The sequence below is a fragment of the Excalfactoria chinensis genome, chromosome 1 (genome assembly GCF_039878825.1).
Source record: "Excalfactoria chinensis isolate bCotChi1 chromosome 1, bCotChi1.hap2, whole genome shotgun sequence".
NCBI classification, from domain to species: Eukaryota; Metazoa; Chordata; class Aves; order Galliformes; family Phasianidae; genus Excalfactoria; species Excalfactoria chinensis.
The window spans coordinates 173409594-173431019 of record NC_092825.1 but is presented as its reverse complement, the minus strand read 5'-3'; the positions used below and the strand labels follow the sequence as shown (position 1 = coordinate 173431019).

At 43.1% G+C, this 21426-nt stretch overlaps 1 protein-coding gene across 4 annotated transcripts in view; it reads right to left on the bottom strand.

Annotated features, from left to right (window-relative positions):
• The window catches only part of MTMR2 (myotubularin related protein 2), a 56637-nt gene that overhangs the window by 10463 nt on the left and 24748 nt on the right, over positions 1-21426 (bottom strand). For 2 of the 4 annotated variants that reach the window (XM_072326780.1, XM_072326783.1), the window contains 6 exons: positions 11623-11698; positions 9192-9286; positions 8878-8988; positions 6815-6916; positions 6049-6132; positions 517-666 (listed from right to left, as the gene is read on the bottom strand). In XM_072326780.1, coding sequence (XP_072182881.1) covers positions 517-666; positions 6049-6132; positions 6815-6916; positions 8878-8988; positions 9192-9286; positions 11623-11698 — 618 coding nt within the window. Of the gene's footprint in view, positions 1-516; positions 667-6048; positions 6133-6814; positions 6917-8877; positions 8989-9191; positions 9287-11622; positions 11699-14832; positions 14852-20843; positions 21234-21426 lie in introns of those variants that run through there. The other 2 variants (XM_072326781.1, XM_072326782.1) reach the window with 2 other exon arrangements.

Genomic DNA, 21426 nt, shown 5'->3' with positions numbered 1-21426 from the left:
CAGTCACCGGGCTATGTCTTACCTTATGTTACGGCATGTCAAAGTTAAGAACTCTTGGAATAGATTTAATTTTCTGTAAGCATGAGAGGCGAAGTACATTTTCAGTTGCTGCTGAAATAGCTATCATACTGCTGTCTTCTGTCTTAATTCGATATAATAAACATTTTCACTAAGAGCATTGCTAAGTATCCCTCTGTCTTGAGTGTCAGAGAAGGCCAGACAACAGTAAACAACCAAATAGGGCTACTCTGTGTTCCAGGAACCGAACTGAGATTCAGTCTGGGCTGTGCTAAGCTATCTTATCTTCTCATTTTCGTTTAGTCTACATCTCTTTCACAACAGTAGTTCCAGCAGATAATGTTGTTTTCTAACTCCTCAGACATGTTGCTGTCACTTTTATTATCCACTGACCATTTATCTGCTCCCTGGAATCCACTCAGCCTGATCTTAGCATTATTTATGGCCCAAAGGTATGTAACAAAACCACATCAAAGTGGCTTCTTTTGTCACACTCACTGGTATTCGTCCTCTTGATCTGAAAGATGCCACTCTCTTTAATTCTTCATCAGGAATGTTTACGGGCACAGCTAGAATGGCAGGGTATGTATCACACAGCTCATAGCGCTCATTAATCTTGCTCAGCCTCCAGCTTTCATTGGGAATACCCTGAAGAGGAAACAACAGCAGGTTAGCAAACAAGTTGCACTGAGGCTTCACGACAGCTAAATTCCAAGACCTGAAATCCAAGGCAACTTTGGTTAATGAAGGACATTTAGGGCTGGACCCCAGGATTGTGTTCTCTTGGTAATTTGCATTTCATGCCTCTTTCCAGAGTTTTGTTCAGGTCATTGAAGACAAAAGAGAACTAGAGGTCTGCAGGCTGGCTCACCCAGGGTTAATGAACTATAGAGGCTGCAGATGAAACAAGAGATGAAGTGGTCCCCCAGGAGATCCTTTAACATCTCTTCTGCTTCCATGATTGGTGCTTACAGGTGAGCAAGAAGCAGTCACTGGGGAACACCAGTGACTGACAGCCCCCACTCCTCTGACAGCACTTAGCTCAAACAGGCTGGGTGGCAATTGGAGATGGAAAGCAGAGCTACCAGACAGGATGGAGGAGTGGTCATGGAGTACACACAGGCACACCACTGAATGCAGTGTGCCCTGGGTAGGAAGCAATTCAGCACCTTCCAGAGCAGTAACCACCAGCACGCAGATGAAGCACAAGAAGGAAGGTCCTGAAAATGTGCAGACTTAGTTTGGCCAATATGCAGAGGCAGCAGATCAAAATAGCGTGGCTCTTACTGTAATGCCTGCAAGGAAAGATCTAAACAGCCACATGCTGCAGCAGGGTGAGTGCTGATACTGAGCATCAGTGGAGAAGGCTGTGAGAATACAGATCTACTGCAGGTCCTTTCTGCATATGGGCAGGCTGATAGGCAGTCAGTTTTAGAGGGAGATCAGCTTTTAAAACAATACCTGCTTTTGTTCTAATAAGCAGTATTTCACTTCAAGGAGGGTGGTGGGTGAGGTTTCCCCTGCCATGGTTCCCACAGGATATAAATGACAAATCTAACACAAGTCAGATGAGCTGCGGTCATTACGGCTGACCCATACAGACTGCATCCAGTTCCCCGTCAGAGCAGTGAGTCACACTGTCAGAACTGGTCACCCTTAGAAATCTGAGACAGACCTTGTGCCTAATGCTGGTCACATCCAGCTTGTGAACCGCCCCTGGTCCCGGGGCACACCCTGGGAAGGAAATGCTACTACAAGGAATTAGCAAAACCAGCAGGATCATGAGTACACAAAAAACTCAGAGGAAGGTGGGTTTGGTGCTGCCTGAAACCAAAGCTGCAGAAACTACAAACTGTACGCACACAGTTCAAGCTTACTGATGGGTACACCATGCTCAGAAGCCCACCTGCTGTACATGTGAAGGATGGGATCTCCTGGTCCCATTCTAAAACTGTTCTCAACCCTATCCTAATGAGTATATGGCTGTGCTGCAATGTATCTTGCATCTTCTACTAAAGCTCACTGAGAAGATTAAGGAACGTAAAGCATCTTCTTCATAGCAACAGGCAGAATGGCTTCAGTACACACTGCTTGGTCCAGAACTGGCACCTCCAAAGCTCAAGGTCTTGCAGACACCTTTTCTGCCGAATGAAATCTTGTGTCTGCAATAACCCAGGCCAAGAAAATCCGTGACAACCCCCAGAGAAAGAAAAGAGGGTGCATGTCACTGAGTTTTCATTTCCTTTGAATCACAGGGAATGTCCCGAATCAGAGCACCACCCAAAGAGGGCTTTGTATTCAGACTGTGACTTCCTCTAAGGACTCAAAGCAATCATCCATGCTCAGTTATCACTTGACCTACATGTTGAACGCCTTCTAGAAGATGGAATTCACTTCATCTGGAAGTTGCAACTGCTAAGACAAACCAGCACAGCACTGAAATCAGCCCCTTGCAAAGCATACAGGCATGTTTAAATTTAAACACATGATGATCTTTCATTGATAGAAAAAAACATAACGTCCTTGCAGGACATCTCTCTCTACTGGATCTAGCAGGCTGATTCTGAGCTTAGCCCATGCAGCTGCAGCAGGCACAGCAAGAAGGGTCCTGAGTTACCTATCAGTCATTCCTCTCTCAAAGTGGATTTAAGCCAGGAGATATCAAGAAGCTGTACATTTCAGCTCACACACACACCTGCACCAACACAGGCTACAGCTGTTAGAACCAAGCTGGTCCCTTCTGTTGTGTGCTCAGCCCACACTGTCTTCCCTTAGCACAAGGGAAGTGACAGCCCTCCTTGCAGCAGAGATATACCTCACACAAACAGGATTGCAGTTAAACCGTGGGACACTTAACAATTCAATTCTCATTTTCCTCTCCTAAATGTACGTAATGTTCCCCCATAGGTCTCTGTTCTTATGCTTTACCTTTCCTACTCCGGCTTGAACTAATACTTTCAGATTCTCTTCTAAGTTATTCACAGCTATATGCTTTCTCAGAAAGCAGCAACCACAGCCCTGTACTGTGGCTCTGTGGTACTTAAGACCAGAGCATAGAATTAGACAAGCAAGACTTCTGTAGGGAAACATCACACATTTCCAGCTTCACAACCACTTGTAATATTTTCCAAATCCTCCCCACCTTGTTAAGGAAAATGAAAGCTTTAAGTTACTCCAAAGGCATCTCAAGGCCTTTTGGTTTCAACTGAGCCTTATTCACTTTGCAATTCTGTTTTATACTCTGCCAGCCCGCGTGTAATAAAAATCAGGGAGCAATTTCAGTTTTAAATTTCATTTGCCACATGTGATTCCATTTACTGACTAAATCCCAAACCTCTCTAAGTTCCTTTTGTTCTCCACAGGTTGTTTATTACTCCCCATAGTTTTACACAATCACAGATTTTTAATAAGTTACATATTTCCATCCTTCCCGAGAACACTAGCAGCAAAGTAAGGAAAGACATTCAGAAAGCCCCTAATTGCTACAATCTCTATCATATCAACACACTTCTCTGAAAGAAAAAATGTATACCACACACAGACCTTGCCATGTCTACCAGTGCAGACACAGATCTTACCATGGAGCCTCATCAAAACGTTATTTTCTCGATGCCTTGTGGTTGGCTTCTGCTTTTGCTCTGCTCCCCTCTCTCTGTGTTCCTGCTCCCACAGGGAAATGAGTGGCTTTGCCCAACATGCCCCAAGTTAATGCCTGAGTGTTTTGCTGGGCCGCTTTTGCCCCAGGCCAGCTCTTCTTGTATTAGTTTTTAAACCAATTCCAAAAGGTCCTGCAGAAAGTGCATATGTCCTGCTTTTCTATTTCTGAACATAATTCATACACTCAGAGACAGGTAATCCCATTATCTGATTAGATGATGCCAGTTTTGTTTCACTGTTAACGAATCCCTGCTGCCATTTCAGGACATAATCCTGATTTACCGTAGTAGCAGTTATTGCTTTAACAGAACCTGCCTGGACAAAGAAAAGAAGGCTAAGACATTCACACAGATAAATCGAGCATCCATAGTTATAAATGCCAAAATTAAATAAACAGACTGAAATATCTTAAAGTTTTGGAGGGGACATAAAACTTCACGTTGCAGGACTTAAATCAATTATAATGAAAGGGATGAAAGTCTCCTCCTGGCCAGATTACAACACAAACGCCTACTGCAGCATGGTTTGCCTCTTTAGCAGCTGGCGTTGGTCACTTTTGGAGATAAGCTGTTGGGACAGATAGATTACGTGATCTGGAATGGGAATGATGGTGGTCCAGCATGTGTAAATCTCAGATAGGCCATGGCTGCAAACAAAACTTGTTTGGATTCATTTTCGCAGTTATCAATGTAAGCAAATCATTGATGGTGTTAGCAATTGGACATCAGTTTGGTTTCCTGGCATAAAAGCAGTCAGGCTAAACTTTTCTTGCCCACTCAAAAAATGACGCAAAAGCAAGTCGTTACAAAAGCAGCCCATGTTGCAGCAATGTCACAACCATGACATACTAACACACTATAGTGCTAACTCATCCAATCTGAAACAAAGACTCCAAGACCCCGAGTCTCATCTGCTCTGCAAAGACCAAGAAAAGCTGAAAATCACCTACATGTAAATATCTTTTCACTGTTTAACTGAGCCCATGGCAAGTTAAGGTACTGAGAGTCACAGTATAAAAGGTAATAAGAACAGAAAGCCTACATTGTAAAAACAGCACACCAGGATTGAAAAGCTGGATTAATTTACCTTGAAATTCTTTCTTTCTCTCCAGATATTGTACAATTGTCCTTTGTACCTCATCTTTTTTTATCTGCAGCTTAGCTGAATGAATGCTGTGTTTTTCGGCGGCGATTATTTTGATTGCAAAATCAGGTCTAAAAAGTCAAAGTCAACCTGATCACATGAGAATTTGTTTATTTTAGGTTTTTATATTTTAATGTCTCACTGCAAAACTCTTCTGCAGTGAAGACAGTGGGGGTAAGATACATCTCACTTTCAAATAGCAGCCTAGAAGACAGTGATCTATCTTAGGTAGCTATTTTAGAAGGGAACAAATCACCTCCAACAGAGAAGCTCTCTCTCCCCATCTGTTAATGATAGGCCTAGATAAGCAATTCAGAAGGCATGCCCAGATTTCAGAAGGCTAAAGCTAGTAAAATGTATTCCCTCGTTAGATTTCAGATGTCAGGAATCAGATGAACAACTACACTGGGACAGAGGTCTTGTCTTCTTCTGTTTTATGGGAAAGATCCAAATAAAGCTTTAAGTTATGTGTTTGTAAACGACCTCATTTTATACAGGAAAATTGACTTTATCTTGAGAGATCTGGATGAAGCGCAAGTTTACTGTATCCAGAACAGAACCATCACCAGATCGTGTTGTTTCCTCAATTTGAGCACTGTAGGAAAAGGACGATTTCATTGTTAAAAATACAAAATTAAAACAATCTCCATTTTTCCCTAGGAGAAGCACTCAGCTTTACAGCCTGGTGTTTCTAGTTGACGGCCTGTCACTTTGTGCTCATTAAAACCCTTTGACCAGTCTATTCTGGACACACTAAAACTGTCTGTTCTCCAGACTGCTTTCAGTCTCCCCAGAAAAATGAAGGCATTCTACACTGAGATTTGTTTCCTCCCAAGTTATTGTTTGAGATATCTTAGAGAAAGCAGAAAACAATTAAAACTAATAGAAGCAAGAATAGAGGTGTGAAACTCAACAATGTGATGCCTACAAGTGCAAAATACCAACATCAGTTCCTTACCATCAGCACTAGCTAATGACAAAGCGACAGTTCTTTTTTCTACCAAATCTTCATCTTTCTGCTGCCTGAATAATCTCCCACCAGCGGATGCTACTATCCCTAAAACTGCCAACATCAGTCACTACACCATGGAGAACAGCGTCCTACTCCAGCCTGCAAGACATTTGTCAGTAGGATCATTCTCTGTCCATACAACCTGTAATTTCATTGCCACACAGAGCCTCACTTTTAAATAACAGAGAGGATGAGGAAGGGTATGACGCAGTACTCACTTGTCTTCTGTACTCCCAAATAGGGTCATACACCTTCCATCCATTTTCTGGAAAAACTTCTTTGTATTCGAATGCAAAAAGTGGCTGAAAAAAAGGAAAATGTGCCATTAAAAGCCTGTTCAGCATCCATTTCCAGGATACTTATTATCTAAAATAAGAACCCTTGATGGGTCCTTCCCATCATAACTTTGTTATAACAGAGAAAGAAAAGACTACTTGTGCAAGAACACTCTTACATATCAAGAACCAGATCCTTCCAACATGATCACGAACCCAGGCAACATGGGTATCCCTGCTTGAACAGGGAGGTTGGGCCAAACGGACCCAGAGGCGGTCCCTTCCCATCTAAACCACTCAGTGATTGTGTGACTCAATCAGTATCCCAAGCAACAACTGCAGAGTCACAAAATGACTGAGCAGATGAACAGCATTCCAGGTTTGGAAGCAGTGCAGTCACCATTAGCTGTAAACCTCTGATGGATGTCACCGTGTTTGGAGTATTTTACATCCACTATAAGGATAATCAGAAAGTCATTCTGCATTAACGAAGTAACCCAGCTCAAGGGTAGTAGACTTTTCCTGTTTTCTATACAATTCTGACTGAGTTAAACTTCAGACAGGTTTAAAACCAGCATTTCATCTTGTTTGACATAAAACACATCATGTGAATATTCTACCAGGTAGGTGAAATTCAACAGAACAGTTCACTGTCACTATGCACCGTTTGGTAACAACAAGGGAAGAAAACAAAACAAAACATACTTACAAGATTATTTGAAACTGGGAAAGCATATTTCATTAGGTTCTCAAATATGGATCTTCTAGTTCTCCCCTCAGGCTTATGAGCAAATCTTAAGTTTCTAATGTCCTAAGAAATAAAGGGAAATCAAACTGTAGATTTCTAAACCACCCCAACATCCAACAGAACTCCAAAAGTCAGCATTCAAAACAAAGTCACATCATGATGTTCTTTACAGTACTGATTTAGTACTGCACACTGAACAGTGCTGTACAGCAGCTCTGGGTTTGACTTGATAGCCTTCAACAAAGCCTGCCACAGCCACGGGGGAGTAAAGGGAGTGCATGGGCTCTACCTTGCCTCCAAATGAAGCTCCCTACCTGCTGAAAGTCTAGGGGAGAGACCTAGGGACAACTACCTCAGATTGGCAGGATTTTGTGAGACAGCTCCTACTGTGCTCCCAGGCTGAGCTGTGCTAGAACACTACTGGAAGGAACTGCTTCACAAAGCGTCTCCATAGAGCTATTGCACATAGGGAGCTGAAGCCCAGCTAGTTCACTGCAAAGTAACTAATGCCAGCTCCCTTTAAAACCTCCAACTCAGAGCACCCAGAAGGCTGAGTGAAACTGAGAACTCCTCCACTCTGCATGGTAGCAGTTTCCACAAAGAGGGGTAACCCAGGACATCTTTTCCATACTCATTTACAAAATCAAATTCAGGAACTAAATAAAGCATCTCTATAGTGCCATGATTTTCCAGTCAAGTCAACAGACTAAAACACTCGTAGTAAACAGTTTAACAGCCACCAGCAGGAAGTGAACCATCAAGGTCAAGTACATGACGATGGTACAGTAAGTCAGAGAATAAGGAAAATGGCAAAGATTGTCTAACAAGACTGGGATGAAGTGACAGGTCTCACAGAAAGTTTCATTATTCATAAGCTCTATGTGTGCTACTCTGTTACCAGCACTAAACTGCTGTGCACACCCTGGGCCAAGTGGGCTGCAATATACATGTATATTGTGTAGTACCAAGGAATCTTTTAGTCTGCGCCTGAGTTTCCCATCTGGGGAAACAATACAGTTCTTTCTAAACCTCACTGTGTGTACAAGTTTACATATAGGTGAAATGGCTGAGGACTAAATCCAAAGCAAAACAGGGAACAAGTTGGCCGGCCAGCACAGGCACCCCCATGGTAGCCAGGGAGGATTATGACTGCAGGAGGCTGAGGAAGCAGCTGGGTGATTTGGTATAGACTGACAACTGCTTGTGACTCAGCATGCCCACAGCTTGAGAGTCTGCTTAGATTCCTGGTGCCTCAAAATCACAGCAGTGACCTGCACTACTTGGGACTCATCTTCATGCATCCATCTGCTCTCAAGCAGAAAGTAGCATCCTAAGGCCTACCAGGTTCAGCATCTAGCTCTCCCCAAGTTGCCACTGAGAAAAGCAAAGGGGTTGTGCCTTGGTGAACAGAGAAAGTATGGATTTTAGGACAAGGGATGTTGCCTTTATCTACCTTGGGGTCTACAGTAAGTAGACACTAGGAGGTGAACTAATAATTTCCACTACAGTTTGCATTTTCAATGACTCCAGCAGGTCCTGAGAGGCACACTTTAGAAATTCACTACCTTGAAAGAAATGCAAGAATAGCCTCAAGGGGAACTGAAGGTTACTCTCCAGTTTCTCACCACAAAGCACAGCTGCAGGTGGACACAAGCTAATGACCGCAAGAGAATCATGAACCCCTTTTTTGCTCTTGAAGTGCAATCGCATTGAAGACATCCCATATTGCACAATGAGTCTTCCCAGGATGTCCTGGTAAGCAGTGTGAAAGTCTCAAGGACTGTACTACTGGGATACAGGCTTAGGTTTCTGCTATCAAAAGATATTACCTAGCACTAAGGTTTGGATCTCATCTCTAATGAGTGGAGCTAGAGAGTCCTGGAAGTGACTTTCAAAATCAGACATTTTTGAAGTGCATAAAGTAACACTGACAGGTTTTCCAGAGCTTCGTACAATATTATAGAGAAAATGTTTTAAAATATATTTGCCCTTTCTCCCACTGTAAAACAGACATACAAGTTTACCTTGCATACAATCTCCAGCCCGTAAGAATTCTCACCACGACTGGAAGCACCTCCTATTTTCTCCACTCTGTTGATAACACCTAAAGATGCATCTAGGACAAAAGGAGGGTCCTGTAGACAGTTGAAATTTGTGAGTTTAAAAAGGGGAGGGGGGAAAATCCCAGCTCCTGTTCCCTTATGCCTATATTCCCAAACATACAGCTATGATTCACATACAATTACACTAAAAACCACAAACAATCCAAAATACACCTAAGTCCTCAAGACTGAACAGCCCACAGAAGCAGGTTTACAAAATGGTTACAAAGGCTTACCCTTTCCATGCTTTTAAAGTACAGTCTGTAATTGGTAACAGTAAGGGTTCCTCTGATGGCTCCAGTGAATGGGCAGATATAAGTAACATCTTTAGCTTTAAAAAAGACAGACAGACAGACAGACAGACAGAAAGAAAGAAAGAAGTGAATTTCATGGTTAATTTATGGGAGTAAAATTATTACAGCAAATATACTCAGGGTGTTCTACTCTCCAGACCATGAAATGAAAACAAGCTTAATCGGGTGTGCTAGCCTAGAACTAACATGCCAAGTTTCAGTTCTGTTAAAAAGAGTTTTGGTTGTAAATCAAAGTAAAGGCAAGTACAATCACCCGGAATCTCACATTTGCACAGAACACAATTAAAATTCAGGATTTGATGCAAACTATTTACTCTTCCCATCTCACCAGTAGTAACAGTACCGGAGAACACCATGCATGAGAAGAGACAATTCCTGCCTAAATGCATAATATTTGAGACTGACAAATATCTGCATTAAGAAAATGATTGTCAGCAAGCTGTTTTGTGCCATCAAGAGCAAGAGAAGACAGTTCTCCTGCAGATGGCTTTTAGGATGCTTAGGTCCTCCTGCACACCCTTACACATGGAGTCAGCCCTGGGACGCAGTCCCTACTAATGGCCCTGACTGAAGCCAGCAGATCTGCATTGACTTCCAGCAGCCAAAAATCCATATAGCACCCAATTGCCAGTGATGTTAAACCTTAACCCGGTGATCAAGTTACTCTGCAACAATTCAATTATTTCTGAACCTGAGTGACGGTGACTCAAACCAGTCCCCTTCGTAAAAGGCCTCAAACGTTTCTCGCTTGTGCCGGCAAAAGGAAAGAGGTGCTGCTGGTTTTCCACAGCAAACACCTCCTCTAACTGCCCTTCTGTTTTATATCAATTAAAAATACCAACATTCAAGTTGCTCCCCTCCCACCAACACCCATCAGTGACCTGTCACACCTTCTGTCACTGAACAGTGGGCTGGCTGTGCCGTGGCGATGCTATTACCAACTGGCAGCAATATTCCTCAAACACAGACATCCTTTCAGAAGGAGACTCACAGGCTGCAGCTGCCAGATCCATGAAGTTTGGAAAAGAAAACAAAATCTCCAGCCCATCTTAAATCCTTAGGCCTACAAACCCTAAGGGATCCATTTTGCAAGGGCTGCAAGAAGGCAGTAAGAAAGCTCACCTCCCAGCCAGGTGACAGCCACCATGCACAACAGTGGGAGGCTGCTGATGTGTCACACGGACCCAAATTTCTTCCACCCTTATCCCATAGGTTTCAGTCTGGAAGGAGGGAGGGACACTGCCTTATTCTACAGCACTCATCTCATCCTCACGGCAGCTTGGCTTCTACAAAGTCATTGTTGACTCCAGATTCAGATACTGAGAGGAATCTTTAAAAATCAATAGTGGGCAGGCAGCCAGAGCCAGCCCTGGTTGGCTTCAGAGCCTCAGATAGAAAGTTCCAGGGAAAAGGGAAGAGGAATGACAAGTCTGGAGCAAAATAAGGGGCTGAAAACTTTTAGTTTAAAATACATATGCTAGCAACCTTACTATTCATTTCTATAAAATGAAATGCCTCTGTTGTAAGGGCTATTAAGCACAAAATGCTTCAGCTCTAATTAAACCAATGTCTGTTTCATTACTGATGATTATTAATCACGTCTTTCCAAAGAGTAGATTGACAGGAACTTAAAAGCAGACTTGTGAAACTCATAATAAGGGTGTGAGCTCCCTGCCTGGTTGTTGCACTGTAGTTCTTGTTACTGAAAAAGCAGTTTCTATAAGTTCTAAACAAATAAAAAATGAAACCTACTAGCAAGAGGGGTGTGCACACACATCTGAAAGAGAACAGGAATCCCCAGTAAAGGGAAAAGGTGCTAGACAAAAGTTTTCCAGGTAAAGAATCTTTGGCATAATCACAAGTTGGCAAGACTAGTGTTTGAAAGCCACACCACAATTCTACTTAATTACACTGCAAACGTACACGTGTACATATAATGTCCAGTTGCTTGACCTTAATCCTCACGTTTCTGTGGTTTTCACAAGTGTATAACCGATAAACAGGGTTCTTCAAGGCATAAATTCCTTCAGTGTTTGTGCGAATGTGGATACCGGGTATGAAAGAGGTTGTACTAGAGCTGCTACTAAGGGAGAGTCTTGCTCAGTCTCACTCAGCACTCTGAAACCCACCTAGCCCTACAGACTCACGTGGCTCGCTGGGTTATTTGCCAGCAGATAAAACACAATTAATGCTGATCTCCAGGAACTCTTCAAGATACAGTCTTGCTGAAACAATCTGCACGGTCTCAAAACATCAGCAATTTGCTACTGTTGGTCATTGACCACCGAAGTATTTTGCTCTATGGATATTCTATATGGTCAAGTAAACGGTAAGAAATGTACTCTTTGCTTACCCATGTCTTTAATGGTTTCTCCTGGCAGCAAAGGTGGCTCTTCCATTTCTGCCAATTTATTAGTCTCTCGCAGGACCTACATAAAAGCAGTAGAAAAATAAATCGATAACATTTTCATAAAGTGAGAAGTCTACCCCACCTCCAACAAGTCAACACCATAAAGAGCAATACATATTCAAAGATCCTGAGGTACTGTCTCAGCCTCTGAAAGGTCAACACGAAGCACATGAGACCACAGCTCAGTCTTGCAACCTCTGAGCATGCCACTGGGCCATGCAGAAGCATTGAAGTGAGGATGCCTGTGATGGAGCAGCTGCTGGAGCAGGCTGTGCTCTGGCAGCACGCATATCAGGTGGCTCCTTTGCACACTCCAATCTTCTCCACAACTTATATATAATTACAAGCCAAACTCTCTGACCACAGTTAGACATAACCAAAAGGACAGGTTAGAATGATCAACTATTACCACGATGCTGTCAACAACAATGTAGAGCAATTGCTTGCTTACACTAAAGAAAGTGATGAAAGATGTCTTATCACATCAATATCCTCAATGAGAGTCCAACAACAGCAGAGACACACATTTGGCTCAATGGTCATAATCTCTTTAAAATGTCACATTTTTATAGGCACGTAGAGGAGGTTCAGGTTATCTTTTTTCTGCTGTCTGCCAAACAACTCCTCCTCCACCTTCCCTTGGGATGAAACTTACTTTGCACAGATATAACAATACTTACACAAGGGTTTTCACTGGAACAGTGCAGCGCAAGGAGGTGGATATTTTCAGAAAGTACATCTCTAACTATAGAAGCATAACAAACTCAACAAATCCAAGTGCAATGTCTTGCACCTGGGTCAAAGCAACATCCACTACCAATATAAGCTGGATGATGAAAGGGTTGAGCACAGCCCTACTGAAAAAGATGTGGGGATACTGGCTGATGGCTAGCTGGATATGAGCCAGCACTGTGCCCTCCCAGTCCAGAAAGCCAACCATAACCTGGGCTGCATCGAAAGCAAGCACAGCCAGCAGGGTGAGGGATATGGTCTTGCCCCTCTACTCTGCACTGGTGCAGCCTCACCTGGAGCACTGCATCCAGATGTGAAGTCCTCAGTACAGGAGAGACATGGAGCTGTTGGAGCACATCCAAAGAAGGGCCACAGAAATGACCCAAGTGATAGAACATCTCTCCTAAAAGAACAGGCTGAGAGAACTGGGGCTGTTCAGACTGGAGAAGGTGACCTGAGAGTGGCTTTTCAGTATCTAAAGTGAAGCTACAGGAAAGAAGGGGGCAGACTCTTTAGCAAGGTCTGTTGTAAGGGGAAATGGTTTTAAGCTTCATGAGGGTAAATTTATGTTACATATAAGGAAAAAGTCTTTTACAGTGAGAGCAGTGAGGTACTGGAAAAAGTTGTCTGGAGAACTGATGGATGCCCCATCCCTTGAGACTTTCAAGGCAAGGCTCGATCGGGCCCTGGGCAACCTGATCTAGCTGTGGATGTCTCTGTTCACAGCATTGGAGCTGGATTAGATGACTTTTAAAGGTCCCTTCCAACTCTAAGGATTCTACGATCCCGTGATTTTAACCTGATGCCTAAACTTCCTTCCTATGGCAGGAAGTAGACAGGAAGAGCAGGTATAAGTAACTAAGATTAAGGCTAAGTCTACATGGCCAAATGCAGATGGATCTGCACGATAATGCCCTTGCCCTGAACTGCCTAAATAACCACAATCAGCAGCACCTGTTTGCTCAATCCAATAGCACAGAGAAGAACAGGCAAGTCAGTCCACACTCTGCCTCATGCTGTAGCTGTAGCAACCACAAGACTCTGGGTTTGAAGTTGGCGTGCATCCTTCCTAGTGGAGACAGGCAGAGAGTGCTTATGTCTGCTCACAAAAATGTGCAGACTTGGCCAAGATGCTTTCTTTATCTTAATGTGAGGAAGGAAAAAGAATTGGCTTAATTTAATATCAGGAAATCCCTGCAAAGAAAATTGAAAGACATGGCCTAAAGTGGCACTTACAGCCTGACACGTGTGGTCAACTTTTATGTAGGATCAAGCCAAAGGGAGACCCTCAGGGATGAAAAAGTCTCTCAACTACACAGAGAAATGAAAACAAAAACTGAAGAAATCCCATGCCACAATAAAAGCATGTTCCAGCATTTTCACACAACAGATTGATGTATAGATGAAAAGATTGCTAAGATCAAAGCCTTCTTGGGAACAAGATGTACGTTTCAAAAACTGCATTCAAATGACTAAAAATTACAATAATAAAAAAAGAAAAAGCAAGTGTGGTCCTAATTTCCTAATAGGAACCTCTCAACTGGGGAAAAACAGGAATGTTCCAACCTGAGGAAGCTCTTACCTGGGAAGCAGCCAGTGCAGCTGGGACTAATGTGAATGGGGTGGATGAAGGGAGGTCAGCACTGATAGTGAGGAACTTGCAAGAGAGTTTCTCCCCCACATCAGCAATACCACTAAAAGCAAGGCTTCACCGGTATAGCTAGCAGAAATCTATGCTGGGGACTTCTTGTCAGCACAGCTGTGCTGGCCAAAGATCACACACCCCATCAAAACCCTGACTGACGGCCTCCCCAGCAAAAGCCTGTGATGTAGACCCAGTCTCAACTCCTCTGCGTCAATTTTTGCGCTTGAATAACAGCCTTGAAATTAGCAGGATAACATCTGGATTATGCCAAATGAGATGGAGGCTTCTAGCTAATTAGTCCTTAAGTGGTGGTCGTCTTTGCTGCCTTTTATCTTGGAAGGACATAAGTGAAAAATACACTCTGTGTTCAGGACGGGATACACAACTTCTTCTGGAAGGTCTGTATTCAAACGGGCAGCAGCTGCTCTTGGATTGCTGGGGCCAGCAGCTGGACTCACTGCTCTCCTGCAGATGTTGATGGGAGCACATCCAGCAGTAAACATTTGGAGGAATGGGTTGTATTTTAAGCCAAAATAAATATGAGGTAAGGTATACAGAAAGCGTTCAGCAGGACAAAGAGCTGCTGTGGTCATTAGGTGGGCAGTGCTCAGGTGGGCTTTAAACACTGCACTGAAAGCAGGAGGCAGACGGATGAAGAGGAAAGCAGGAGGCAAGACTAAGATCTCCCTGTCCACACCACTCTGTGAAAGTTGAAAGCCGTTTCTGGTTTTAAAACTGGCTCTTCTAAGTGTAATAAAATCCAGCTGCTCACTCACACTCTTTGAAATATGGAGTCCCCAGGGTCAGAAGCAGGGGTTAACAATCCAAATCTCGAGTTCAGTTTAAGACAGGGCAGTGGACAGATGACCTCCTGCAAGCATAGCATTTAAAGGAAATAAAAACAAAAGGCAGAAAAGACACTGGTTGTTCCCTCCCTACCCCCATTCCCCCCCCCCCCCCCCCCCCTTTTTTTTTTTCTTTCTTTTTCCTTTTTTATTTTTGGTACAATTAAGGACTGAACCATTATTTTGACCATCCTCTAGCTGACTTCAGCCACGTGACCTAACTTGGGTGACCTAGTGCAAGCTGCCTTCCTGATGACTGCAAAGTCAGTGCTTACACATCACCTATGAATAACACGTTACCCTTCCCAAGAGGCTGTAACAGACAGGGTCAGAAAGTCCAGCCCAAACACTTCTCTGGTGTGTTGGTCCTTATGGCATCTGCCTAGCTCTAGACCTTGAATGAGCCTCCTAGATGGAACGTGAACACTTGAAACTCATCCTGGCAGAAACCTAGAAATGAACAGCAGGCATTTTGGTGAAATCCACCTCCATCAATGTCTCCTTAAAATTGATTTGGGGAAATGCAATCCGTGTGCAGCTGACAGTGCAAGCAGAGGGCACAGAAGACATCTGGGTCAGTGCTAAAGGTCAGCATGTTACAGGAGGGAAGAAAAGTGGGTGGATAAAGAAAGAGGTTTTATAAACAGATGTAAGGGAGAGTCTGGGAGGGGACAATGAAGTGGCCGTGTACATCTCTGGGAGGACACTAGCTTTCTACAAGAACCTCCTGCCCTTTATATGACTAAGGAGATGATGTGAAAGCCTGCACATCTTTACTTCCTACCCCCAACAGTGGTTCATCAAACTGTCAGAAAAATCTTTTTATGTGCTTAAACCTATATTCAAGACTCTAAAAGAGTTTTAGACCCTAAAGAAAATCTAAATATATTTAAATATGAAATATAAATATAAAATATAAATATAACCCTCTGTACGTTCTTGTAATTACACACCAGAACAACCTTTATTTCTGTCTTCCACTGAGTGGTGTACTCTACACATCACACCCATCAGCAGCTCTCCAGGATAGCGAGCACACACCTCAGCACCTAAGCAATTCCTGCCACAGCTCAGGGAGGGTGTGAGGACTTCATGCCACCACCTACCTGTGTTCTCCATTCAAACAGCGACTTGGCAGAACAAACCCACACCTGCTACATTTAACAACTGCTTCTCGAACTCCAGGATCCCATCTTGTATTAGCTTACACCATTTGCCCACAGCTGAAGGTGCAGAGCTCCTCTACACCCTCCCACTTAGAGTGCCCAAAGCAAGAAAAACCTTAATAGCCAATACAAGCTCCAGATCTCACCAACAAAGTGATCCCCCCTTTTGCTAACATGGACAGGGTCAGGGGAAGAGCTTGAGATCATGCTAAAGAGCTCCTTGCCTCATCACTCTTTGTACTGTGATTCAGTTCTGCCAAGCCTCCCCAGCCGTATGATTGCACTGCCTCCAAACACAGCAGCCAGCATTCTGCTCCAAAAAAATCCCTCTCCTGATTCATGCTCCTGCACGACTCATGCGTGCAGCTAATCAGCCAGCCCAGGAGGTAGCAAGTTAATCTTGCACTGTAAATCCAACCACAGGGCCTCAAAGGTCTGAGCATCGCTGGACACTGTTACAGGACATGGTCCCTGAGAGGGTGTTCCTAACTCTGTATTGAGAGTTTTCTTTTGCCTGTGAACAAAACAGCTGATACGTTTTCCTCTTGCACTTCCTGCAGGCTGTTACCTACCAGCTGAGCTGTACAGCCAGGATCACAACAGACATCCTGCTCTGGCTGATGCTGAGCCAGGATTACCTCCTCCCAGCAAACCTGCCAGCGTTATGGCTCATGTAATTGCATCCCAATTGCTCAGTCAAGACGACTGGGTTAAACTAATGGCTTCATCAACACATATTTTTCTGTAACTTAGGCTGTTTTGACAGGACTGGCTTGGGGTGTGACAACACAAGCAACCAGAAAGGCCTACTCACTGGGTGGGGGAAGGAGAGCATCTAGGCCTTGACAGGGCCTTGAGCAGCCTGACCTCACAGAAGGCATCCCTGCCTCTGGCACGGGGCTGGGCAAGGCAAGGTTCATGGCAAACCATCCTATGATTCAGCAGCTTTAGCCCTGGACACCAACATCTGCAGCTTCCATGCAGCAGACCACAAGTCTCGGGACACAGAGAGATGCTAAGAGAGCATCTGAGGCCTCTCCCAGTCATCTTCTATTTATTCCCTTCTACTTTCTCCTGAGGACTTGAGTCCTGAAACCCAAACACAGACACAAAAGGAGGTTTTGGCTTTATGCAGAGTTAGAGGAGACTACAGGTTCGTGTCACTGACTGACTGTTTTGACCCAATTCTGCATAGATTCTTCTATTATGAAACAACCAGAATTAACAGAAATAATCTGTTCTAGACAAAATTAAAATGAACCCTTTTTGTGATCCCCCCCCCCCCCCCCCCCCGTTAATTTCTCCTTGGTAACCTCCTACACACTCCACATGATGGTGCACATTTTGAACAGATTTGTGATACACAAAGCCACAGTGCTGGTGCGAGACATGCTGACACTGTGACCGCTTTGCTCAGGCATTATTGCCTCCCTCTAATCACGTCTGCTCTGCCTGTTCAAAAGGCGAACTTGGAGCTGCTTCTGTTCCAACAACATACAGTTCTGTTCTGTTTCCTATAACAGGAAACGGCTCTCTTAACTGATCCCCTGACATAAACATATATACCCTGTACATAGAGACAAACATTGCACACACACACACACATTAAAAAATGCCCTTGCATCTGCAGCCCTTGAACTCACAGGTTTGGCATGTTTGTCTTGTGACTGCATGCTGGTCAGCAGCAACAGGCAGGATATAACCAAAGGGGACAGGAATTTATGTTTGAGCAAAAGAATACACACACTGAAGCAGTAGATTTTAAAAATAAGTAGTTTTCAAATTATCAGTGAACATCGTAGATTAGAAATTTAACAGCCAAGTGAAAAGTTTTATCTTCTACATGAATACATTTGTCCGATACTTCAAATTTTAATGCACTACCTGAGAACAGTTATCAAATCTAAGCCTTCCTTTTAGTTTGTTGTCGTTTTTTTTAAGTGCTTTTCTTTCTAGGGATGGCACATGAGTCAAGTGCCCTTCTGAATCTGCTGTCTTGCGATTCTGCAGGTAAAATGGCCAGCAAACTGCAGGAATATCTATTTCATCCACACCCACAGATCTGCATCTCAGTCACCACAGCACTCTGTACAGCCAGTAGGTAAAGACGACCTAGGAGGTTATCTTCAGGATAATTGCCTTTCTTCCCACTAATGGCAGAGCACGAGGGTAAATAAATCTAACACAGACATCTGCACCCAGTAGGGAAAACCCCAACTCTGGTGTCTCACTGTGCCAAGTGTAGCAGTGCCCAACCTGGATACCCCACTATGATGGAGTAGTCGAACTGCTTTCTCAAGAGAAGTCTGAACTTACTGTGTGCAGAAAGGCAGCAAGAGGTGAGCCCGCTCAGATCCAAAATGGCATGAACAGGCATGACTCCAAAGCTCACAGCACAAGGCTTATTAGCTGAGTTACCAGAAGCAGCTTTTGGGTAAGAGCTGGCTCCTTTCTCATGTCTCGGAGAACCACAGAAGGGAAGTCAGCCTTTCTACAATGGTTCAGTCATAGGATTCTTTTTGCACACTTTTTTTTTTTCTCCTTCTTTTAATCTTCTTTGAAAATCAAAGCAGAACGAAGTAGTAAATCAAAGAAACCTTTTCCTTTCAAGTGTCTTTTGGTTGTCTCGGACTATGCTCATCTACCACTCCCCCTAAGTTGCCACCCCCCATCCCTTTCTTCCTTCATGGCTGTTGCCGTGTACGTCAATCAACAAGGGACAGTACCACCGTGGTACATGAATCAGGGTATACCATTATCGATAGTGTGAGAACCTCTGAAATAAAATAGATACAAATAACAGTCACCTCAGAAAGTACACGGAGTCCTAATTCTGTCTAGCTGATGTTACCAAAAGCTGCAGAACTTACACAGATATGCACAAAATCAAGACTCATATGCTTATCTTGGATAATTTTTCATCAGTGCATCGATTTCCACTCTTAAGTGAAGCAATTCTTACATCAGAGAAGGGGCAAATTTTGAGGGCACATTTTTTTTTCTAGCATTTTGCTGCCAAAATGCTTCTGCCCTTCTGTTTCCTAATGCTCAATTAGGAGAGCAGTAAAACAGTAGCTCTGCTTACATGATAAATCCTCCTCTAGACTGCAAATATTGTACTTTGGAGAGATTTTCAGCTGCCATTTAAGGCTATTTTAAGTGCACTCTGAAAAGATTTATGTATTACACATCCTACTGGAAATGTAATAGAACATAAATTGAGCAAGTAAATGGACTCTGTTGATTATTTTTGAATCAGTAAGAATACCATCACAGAAAGAACAACAGTATCTCTGCACGACTGAGGCACAGGGACGTCTCTGAGGATTATGACCAGATGCACTGGAAAATTAGACATTCAGACCAGCAAGACATTTAATTGCAGGGAAGTCTTATCCTTTTGGGACATCAGAAGTTGAAAGAGAGGAAAAAGGGAAAGATCATGAGCTCACAGAACATTCCAGAGTAGAACACAGAGAATCAAGCAAACTATTAAAGACCACACCAAACTTACTCAGCTGCTAAGAGAACACATGAGTAAAGAAGGCTTCCTAGCTTATTTAAAAAAATAACACAAGAGGAATTTAAGTTATCAATAAAATGTTATGCCAACACATTAAGACACTACTCCAAATGACAATAATCACATATAACACATCCTACAACTGAATTTTCAACCGTGTTCCTAGTCCAAAAGTACAAATTGCAAATTGTGATCCAGACCTACCGTGTATGTTTTCAGAAAGCATAAAAAGGCTTGAGAAATCCGCTTGCTTACTTCTCACTGCATAAAATAAAATCTTGAGACAGAAACTGAAGGCTAGTATATTTAAAAGAATAATAATACGGTCAGCAGGGTAAGAGAGGAACTCCCCTGGAGGAGGAAGTAGCCACTCTGCAGAATTTTCCTGGGGTTTTCTGCTTTGTTTTCTCCACGATGAAACTCTCCACTCAGACTCGAGCTTGTAGTGATTAAGAAGTCTCGTAGGCCCTTGCCTTCTAAGGCAAAGCTTAGAAGCTCAAAGGAACACATTGTTGAGGGCCACTCGTTCCACCACGGCTGGCTTGTCTCTTCAAGTTTGTATGGCTTGGTGCCTCGAGACAATTCTCTCATTGGGCTCCAGCAGAAAGTCATCATTGACTCAACACAGCAACAGTCCCTGGCACAGAAGGTTGCTGATATTATCTATTCAGACAAGTCCAACATTTTTTAATGCAGAACCTTCCTCGCTGCCAAGGGTTCTTGAAAGACAACAGTTCCGTTCTCCACTGGCTGCTCAAAAACTTTGGAAAGCACGTTAGCCTTACTCCCTCCTTTTTTGGTTTTTACTCTGTTTTGTTTAGCAAACAGCTGATAAGGAAAAACAGATCACATTTTGTCTAGGAAAGCCTTAAACTAATTCAGAGAAATTCACAGCATCAGTCTGAAGAAATAACAGGCAAAGGCTCTGAGAACCAAGAGTTACACATTCTGCCAACCAAAATAAGTCACAGACAAAAGTATCTCTGTTGCCAAGAATTTTGATTAGGAAACTATTGTTATGTCAGATAAGGAATCGAGGTATAAATACTTATATATTTACAGTCAATAAACAAGCATGCTGAGGAGAAGGATGATGTTTTGTTCAGTGCAAAAACATACACAGGAAAATTAAATCTTGGCAAGTGCCTCCTAAAGTCAGATATCTGACTGTTCCTTTTAAATACCATGCTTGTTCATTCCTGTCAGATTCCTGCTTCAGAATACAAAACTATAAGAATATGAATAACTCTTACCCAGTTTTCATCAGCAAAAGGAGAATTCTTGTACTTTGTAGCTAGGAAAAATATGGCAGTTGCTTAGGAAGAGCTGAAAATGTTACCGAGTAACATCTGAAGGCCATTTGCTTTTTTCTTCTTATTTTCAATTCCTAATAGAAGACAATAATAAATGGTGCCAGATTTCCTTCACTGCACATTACTTCATATTCAGGTACCTCTATAAAATAAAAATTAGCAGTGACTGCTGTCTTTGCTCTCTTTTAACAAGAAGAGCACTTAGGGAGTATTATTTCTGCGTAAAGGAGACAGAAAACTGACTGCATCTGGCTTTTCTTCCCCATCTCATTTGCATGAAATCAATATTTTGCAACCCAGAGCTTGGCTACTCTGTGTTTCTGCTTCCTTGAAAGGGGGAGGTGCAGAAAGGCCTTACTACGGAGAGGTGGGGAGGGACAAAACTTTCCAGTTTAAAAAGAAAAATAATTTTAATTCTCATGAAATATGTAGTATTTACAGTCCTAGAACCCAGAGTGCTGGAAAAACAAGTTAATGGCAGGGGCTAAATTCCAGCCACTCGCCGGGTTGTCCTGGAATGACC